This window comes from Aptenodytes forsteri, unplaced genomic scaffold (genome assembly GCF_000699145.1).
Source record: "Aptenodytes forsteri isolate BGI_AS27 unplaced genomic scaffold, ASM69914v1 Scaffold96, whole genome shotgun sequence".
In the NCBI taxonomy this organism is placed as follows: domain Eukaryota; kingdom Metazoa; phylum Chordata; class Aves; order Sphenisciformes; family Spheniscidae; genus Aptenodytes; species Aptenodytes forsteri.
In genome coordinates, this window is record NW_008795029.1 from 8805420 (window position 1) to 8813452 (window position 8033).

Here is an 8033-nt window from a genome sequence, read left to right on the forward strand (position 1 = left end):
AAACCTTCCCCCCCACCCCCCCCGCTTAGACAAAACTGCGAGATCAAGAACAGTGATTTATCTAAATCTTCCCCCCCACTGGAAACTAGTTTTTTGTCAAGTTCTGTCATACTGCACTACTTCTAATCGTTTAGCTTAGGTCTGTACTTGTTTTAATACACTACAATTAACTTTCAGTATTGTAGAAGCTGTTTTTTTTCTGAAGTGCATTTGTTGAAAATCTAGAAGATTAGCTTTTTCTAAACCATATTTGCACACTTAATCAAACAATTTTTGAAGTTGCCTGTAAATTTTAGCTTGTGAAATTCTATTTCTCCATACATTTTATAACTAATGGTATGCATGCGTTTTCTGAATGGTTTTCTGGAAGCCTGGCTCACATTAAGATACCTTCAGTGTATATTTGATAGATAAACATTATCTGTTGCAGGTGAGTTATAGGCTTTTTCTCCCTGATTTTTTCATAGAGGGAAAAATTAGAAGAAAACTATTTTAGTACATGTAATGACTTCAATCAGTTTTAGACAAGACTTCTTTGAGTGTACAAAAACATTTTGGAGAGAGTAGCCCAAGCTGTCAATTAGCAGTTTTCAAATACCGAGAATTTTCTGACATTGGTGTTCTCTTTGAACTAGTCTAGTCTTACTGAGAAGCTGTACTGCAGAAATTTATGCAGCTCTGTACAAGATTTGTATTTCCAAGTAAGATGGCCTTACTGCTCGACCACCTATCTCTTGTTGAGAAAGAGGCAACCCAAAAGTATTGTCTAGCCTACTGGCATTTGCATATTTTCAAAACAGAACTAAAGGGGGGGAAGTAATTTGTTTCTCCTTCTGTTACTGTATGAAATGGGTTTCCAGTGTGGGCCGCCTCTTTTATTTTTCTTAGAAGCTGTTGAGCTTGCATGGCAGGTGCAGGACTAACAAACTACATACTAATTATTTCCTTTTATGTTTTCCAAAAGGAGTGGCTTTCAAAAGGACATGGAGAATACAGAGAAATCCCAAGTGAGAGGGACTTTTTCCAAGAAGTCAAAGAAAGTAAAAACGTGGTTTGCCATTTCTATAGAGATACAACGTTCAGGTATAGTAAATAAGCTATGCTCAAGAAACCTTTTGTTTATAGATGTCTACAAAAACAGACATGTTCTTTTGTTCTTTCAAATCCCACAAATAAATAGGCATTTTTAGAAGTATTCAAATTCCTTCATTTTCCAAATCTTGCTCCCTTCTCAAGACATTTGGGTTTTTTAATTTTTTTTTTCCATTCCAGTTAATCTGAACATGATTTGACAACAATTAATACTCTGTTACATAGTTGATTAGGATATAAATGTATAACTTCTTTGACAATATTTGAGAGAGTGCTGTGTTTCATTGTTGATTTAATTTGAGGGAGCCAGGTCTGTAAATGTAGTGACCATACAGGAGCAGCATTTCAAAAAGATCGCTTTGCTTATTCCAGACAGAGAGATTCTGGACAGTTCTGGCAAATGAAAATAAAAATACAAACAAAAACTTGCCTAAGCATCTTCAGAATTTAACCTTTTACTTTGAAAGGATCTGTGGATACCAATTGCAGCTGCTTTCCCTTTGTGCTTGTGCCTTTGTGATTATGTCACTTTTTTAGGGTGTGAGAGACCTAGATCTGAGAATATGTTGTGACTCAGAATAGGAACCTAAAATAAGATCTCCCACTTCCTTGGAAGAATTTCAGAAGTTCTGGGTTGTAGGCTGTTCCTCAGTGGGTCTGTCTCGATGTCTTCTGTTAAAATGCAGTTGCAGAGTAGAGTAGTTTGTTGAAGGAGGAGCCAGTTGTCCTGTTGTTGGTTGGTGTCCTCCCCCCAAGGTGTTATGTTCTCTCTAGCTTATAGAATATAATCTGAAACGGCCTTAATGTGAGAAAATGAAAGAGGTCAAAGCTGGATTATGCAGTGAGGTATCTGCATCCTACATTTTCTTAAGTTAAATGTTTCAGAAATATTGGAAGCAGTTGTATTTGGCTAGCTTTTGGTCAAAGAAGTTGAAAGACTGTCTCTGCAAATAAAGTAGCTTAGAACAGGTTTGGGTTGTTTGGTTCTTGTTTCTTGAACCAACAAAGTCTGTAGACTCAGACATGAGAAAGAACTTTCTCTAAAGTTCTTTGTTAAATGTGTTGTGCTGACAACTAGCTTGAAACTAGTGTGTCAGGTTTACCAACCACAATATCAAGTTGCTTTCATCCTTGCCCACTCCAGCTTTTTGATCTGCTCGGCTCTTCTCTTGAGTTAAAGGACAGTCAGATCACAGAGCTCATGCAGCTAAGCCAAACCACTTAAAGAAGACAGTCCAGAAAGTTGAGATTGCAGGTGACAGGGCCACAAATCTCTGCCGACAAGTATTTTGAGTAGCTCATGTTACTGTCCCTTAGCTGAGAAACAATAATTGTATGCTCACTCCTATTCCATTGCAACAGAAAAGTGAAATACTTTTGCCTATAGCACTACTGAAGCAGTCTGTGCAAATCCCCCCTTTTTTTCCTTGCCCACTCCAGCTTTTTGATCTGCTCGGCTCTTCTCTTGAGTTAAAGGACAGTCAGATCACAGAGCTCATGCAGCTAAGCCAAACCACTTAAAGAAGACAGTCCAGAAAGTTGAGATTGCAGGTGACAGGGCCACAAATCTCTGCCGACAAGTATTTTGAGTAGCTCATGTTACTGTCCCTTAGCTGAGAAACAATAATTGTATGCTCACTCCTATTCCATTGCAACAGAAAAGTGAAATACTTTTGCCTATAGCACTACTGAAGCAGTCTGTGCAAATCCCCCTTTTTTTTTTTCTTTTTTTCCCCTGTACAGTGAGCTACTGCATCTCAGTTGTGGAGGCAGTGACTGAAAAAAACCAAAATGCTGTAACATGTTGAGAGTACTTTTCTGAAGATGTGAAGTTCGTTACAGAGAATTTTTTCCAGCTGACAGGCAGTGAAGCTAGAGCGGGAAGAATAGAAGTCAGAGGGAAATTTCATCAATAAATGCAGGCCTCGAGAAATGAGAGAGGCTTTCAGGTGTATGTGGGAGAAATTAGGAAGAAATTAGAGAAATGGATCCTGTAATTGTGCAATAAAGGTGCTCCAGGCTGTTAGTCTATTAGTCATTAAATCCAGCTACCTTTGAAACACAGTTTCTCTTGAAACTAAATTCTTAATTACAAAGGTCTTATATGAGGAATCAACGTAATAGAACTAGCTCGTTACTGTTCCTTTTAAACTTTCTCTGAAATACATATTCTTCAGCTTATTGATTCTAACACTTTATATACTTTGGGTTTTTTTCACAGGTGCCAAATAATGGACAAACATTTGACTGTATTGGCAAAAAAGCACATTGAGACAAAATTCTTGAAATTGAATGCTGAAAAATCTCCTTTCTTGTGCGAGAGATTGCGCATCAAAGTAATTCCCACTCTAGCACTAGTAAAAGATGGAAAAACACAAGACTACATTGTGGGCTTTACTGATCTCGGTAACACTGATGACTTCACTACAGAGACCTTAGAATGGAGATTAGGCTGTGCAGACGTAATTAATTACAGGTAAATAATTGTTTTGCAGTTGTTCTATTTTCAGATACAGCGCAAGGAGAACATGCTTGCAGACAGGAGAATCTGTAAAAGTTTGTAACTTTGACTGATATGTTGTATGCTTAAGACACACGAGAGTTTAATCCAGTTATTTAATCTGTGTACTTTGGCAAGGGAAAGAAGAGAGTAACTCTTTGTCAAAGTATTGAGACATTATAGTGAGGGTTACGTTGTCCTTTTTGTACAGTAATAAAAATAAATGGAGTTCTTGCCGTCAGGTGTATAGAGTAGCTACACTGCTTTGATATGGCCTCTCAGAGTCATGCATCTAATTTAATCCTTTCAAAATCAGCTATAGATGCTCAGATGTCACAGCTGTAATGCAGTAAAGTTTAAGCATTTCTAATCCACTTCAGAGAAAACTCACAAGTCATCCTTAAACTGCATCTTAGTCCATATTACCTACGTGAATATGTTTATTTTCCAATGAACAGTACAGAAAGTGAAAATAAGTTGCAGAAATGCAAATCAATTATTTGTGTAGCAGTACAATATAATCATAAATCCCACATTTAAGACTACAGGATGGAAGGCAGTAGAAGATAACTGTCGCCACAATAGCCTAACTTTACAGGAGAATAATTTACCAGAACTTTCTGCTTTGCTTTCCAGTGTGGCTAAAAAGTCATCTTTATCTTTTTAGGTTAATTTTGCTCTTTTGTTTTGAATGTCTTTGGCTTTTTTTTTATTTTAAATTTCATTATCTGAATTTATTTCAATGTCTAATTTTGAAATTTTGGCAAGAAGTGGTGTTGTATCTTAAATGCAAAGAAACCGCTGTTCAATTTAGCTTAGTAGCTGTTGAACTGCAGATGAAATGACTGAAATGAAAATGTATAGTTCAGAACAAGTGGTAATACCCACTTCCCAGTTCAGTAACAACCCAGTTCAGTAACAAGCAAATATGCAGAGGAGTCAAAGACAGCTTGGATATATATTCTAGACAGCAACAGCCTTTTATGAGAGAAGTCTTTCAGTGGAGTTGTACCAAGCTGCGTTGAATTTGCTAAATGTTAGTACATTGGCTTACGGCATAATTTTACTTCCCACTTGACTCTACTAGTACTGTGTATACTGCTCATAGCTCCTTGTGGAGTGGGGGAGTTGTTTCGTTCTTTGTTCGTTTTGCCAGATCCTGAGTTTGGTTCCCTGGCTTTGCAAAGTGAGCCACAATATCTGCACGGCCCAGGATATCTGTTCCGGGAGACATCCATTTATGTGCAAGTGTTGCATTTGCACACTGCTCTGTATGTAATGTCCCGCTCTCTGGAGTTCCTGAAAAGGAGATAGTCCTCCTCAGAGCCTAGAAACGGTTCTTTTTCTTCAACCTGTGGGATAGCAGATGGTGAAAGGATATACTGTATTTAGGGGACAAACTGTTCGGGTCACATTGTTTGACTAAAATCAGGATTCAGGTGGTGTATTGACTTACTATTGACATATAATTAACTAGCAATCAGTGAACTGTACATTTAGGATCAATATCAGCAAAATGTTATTTACAAAATGTTAATACCTACAAATTTCTAAACACCATTCTATAGCTAATTCCAGAAGGTTCTAATTGCTCACTCACTCACTGACATTTAGGTGCAAACCCCTCACAGATCATGTGAGTGAAAGCACGCACACCATTTTCTGAGCAAGGGGAGGGGATTTCCCTCCTTGCTGTAGGAGATGTGGATGCTCCAGCTTTACGCGAGCACCTGCTGTTCCCAACAACCCATGGACCCACACGCTGGTGAGAAGGCCCCCGCAGGGTCGTACATGCACACTGAGGCGTGAGTCCCTCCGTGCTCCCCTAACTAGAGCACAGTGTCCGATGGGGAAGCTGCTCTGTCTGGCCTAGGCAGAGATAGTGCAAGGTGACTTCTGGCAGTACAAAACCCAGTTTTGACTCGTCTGTTTCTACTCCAAAGCCCCTGTTAGAAAATTTTAGCTGCTTTTGTACTTCTGGCTCCTCATTTGTTTTGAAAAGTCTCTCTGTAGTTCCCTGGTTACTGTTTAATCTGACAGATCGTTGTCTTTAGCATGATCAGTTCGCAGCGAAAGCCCTTTCAGGCAGTTTTTCTCTAGAGCTCCACTCACAGGTGCTGTTTACACTGACACTCCTGTCTTAACTACAGGTACCCAGGCCATTTTGTTCGGGATGTGCTATGCCAGCGACACAGCAATGCTACTTAGGGTGGCTTTAGGGAGTAGGAGTTGTGTTCTCTTACAGTGTTTTCCTGGAGAAGCAGGTAATTAGAGATGCTACTTACTGTCTGCATGAATACGGCTTTAATCAACATGTCTTACTCTTTTCCTCTAGTGGAAACTTGATGGACCCACCTTTTCAAAGTCAAAAGAAATTTGGAACAAGCTTTACGAAGTTGGATAAGAAGACCATCAGAGAAAAGAAATATGATTCAGATTCTGATGATGACTAGAACAACAGCTAAATGTATTTGTAAATCATCTTTTGTTTATGCTTGGTACATTTCTAAGGATGTTTTTTATAAAGCTTACTGCTTTTCGTTACATCTGCACATAATGCTCATTTTTCTATACAGTTTTATACAACTGAGTCATAGCAGAAAAAATCTTAAATATTTTTTTTCCCTCTTTTGGAAGTCATTTGTAATTCAAAAATCTGAGTCCTTCCAACTAAATAACGTGACAAATTATGAACTTTGTCTTAAGTATCAGTTTATCAAGTGTTTTGAAGTAACTGTTAGAAACAACTGTACCAAGTCAGACCAAAGGTCCCTCTGGTCCAGCATCCAGTCTCAGTGGCCAAAAGCAGATGCACAAGGAAGAGTAAAAACAGGGTGAGCAGGTAGCAATGCTTCCCCAGGATATGCTTTAAGCAACCTGTGGCTTGCGGAACTCTGTATCTGAGAGCATTTGCTGGTTAAAATCGTGGAAGAAAAATCTCTTTAAATCATCATAGTAATATAGTATCCACATCATATGGCAAGAAGTCCACAGTTTAACTGTGTTGTGTGAAGAACTACTTCCTATTGTTTTCCTTGAATCTGACAGTTCCAGGGGCTTTTTTTCTAATTTTCTTTATTAAAGGAGATGATAGACACTTTTTAAAAAGATTTTTCCCTATCATCAGTTCCTCTTCCAGTTGTCTTTCTAAACTTATTATGACTTGCATTATCAGTAAAGCACCACAAAATTATTAGTAAAGGAATTGTGCGTTTTAACAGATGATTGCTTATCTTATGGTGCCATATCATGACACTGAATAACTTAACTACATTGCACTATAAGTTGTAAAAACAGTCGTAACTTCTGTGAACTCTGAAATGGATGGTCAAGAGAAATGCCTTTTACCATCTATGTACGCTGCATGTTAAAGCTGATACAGCAGGTAATAGCACATAGCAACAAGCATATTGAAAACAGCCTTGTTCACAGGTTTGTATAATTCTGTGGTTTTGAATGTGTGGATTTTATAGCAGATGCTTTGTACAAGAGAGTAGAATAGAGAAAAGTATTTGGGAGAAACTTTGATCCGTTAAGTTTAGATATAGCGCCGCATACTGTGTACTGTTCTTCAGTAATGGACAGAACTTTCAAGGGAGATCTTCCTTGGAACACAATATAAAATTTCTGGCTAGGTGAAGAGTTGATGAGTTTTCGTTTTCAAAAAAAAGTAGTTTGCTGTGTGCTGAGGACCCTTTTGAGGTGGTACTTTGAATCCAGTTGGTCCACAAAGCTGTGAAGTGGGTCTAGTCAGTCTTGCTGCCTTGTAGTGGAGAACACTTGTGATTGGGCCAGCCCAGCAATATATCTCTGTAAGTAAGTTTAAAAAATTATATTTTATTTCTGTTCATGTACATTGAAATAAAATTATTTTAATTCTAATGTTGACTTTTGCATCCTTTCAAATAAGCTGGTCTAGGTGCTGTGGGTTATTTTTTTCTTTTAAAGTCCATCAAAGTTGCATGTGCTTTTTCTAGGTTTCTAGTAAACTACATACAGTTCTGTCTAACATTGACATGACTTTGAGAAGGTAATCAGCTTAAGTGTACACAGCTGCCCGTTAATCTACTAGAAGCATAAAGTAGACTTGCTTTGAGTTGATCTTTTTAATGCACAAACTCTAAATGCACTGGAAAGTGCACTCTTTTTTTTTTTTTTTTTAAATCCAGTTGCTTGAAATTTGATCTAGGAAACCAATGTTCCAACAGTATTTTTAAGAGTGTCTTAGCAGGGCTCATCTCCGAGACCTAATTATGTTGAATAGGCTGTGGAAAAATAAAATCATGTCTAACGTAGTTGCGTGCTGTGTGGAAACACACGTGGGCTTGCCAGGATTCCAGCATGGTGCATTGGTTATTCAGTTCCATGTGTGAATAGCCCATTACAAACTCAATGCAAATCTTAGTCAGAGCCTGTGGTTTCATGTCACGCTAAGCTGCTG

The 8033-nt window shown here is 38.2% G+C and overlaps 1 protein-coding gene across 1 annotated transcript in view; it reads left to right on the forward strand.

Moving 5' to 3' along the window:
- Window positions 1-7471, forward strand: part of TXNDC9 (thioredoxin domain containing 9) — a 9477-nt gene extending 2006 nt beyond the window's left edge. Inside the window, exons 2-4 of the mRNA XM_009276133.2 lie at window positions 965-1083; window positions 3314-3568; window positions 5928-7471. Coding sequence (XP_009274408.1) covers window positions 965-1083; window positions 3314-3568; window positions 5928-6045 — 492 coding nt within the window. The 3' untranslated portion in view covers window positions 6046-7471. The remainder of the gene's footprint in view (window positions 1-964; window positions 1084-3313; window positions 3569-5927) is intronic.
- The last annotated feature ends 562 nt before the right edge of the window (window positions 7472-8033 follow it).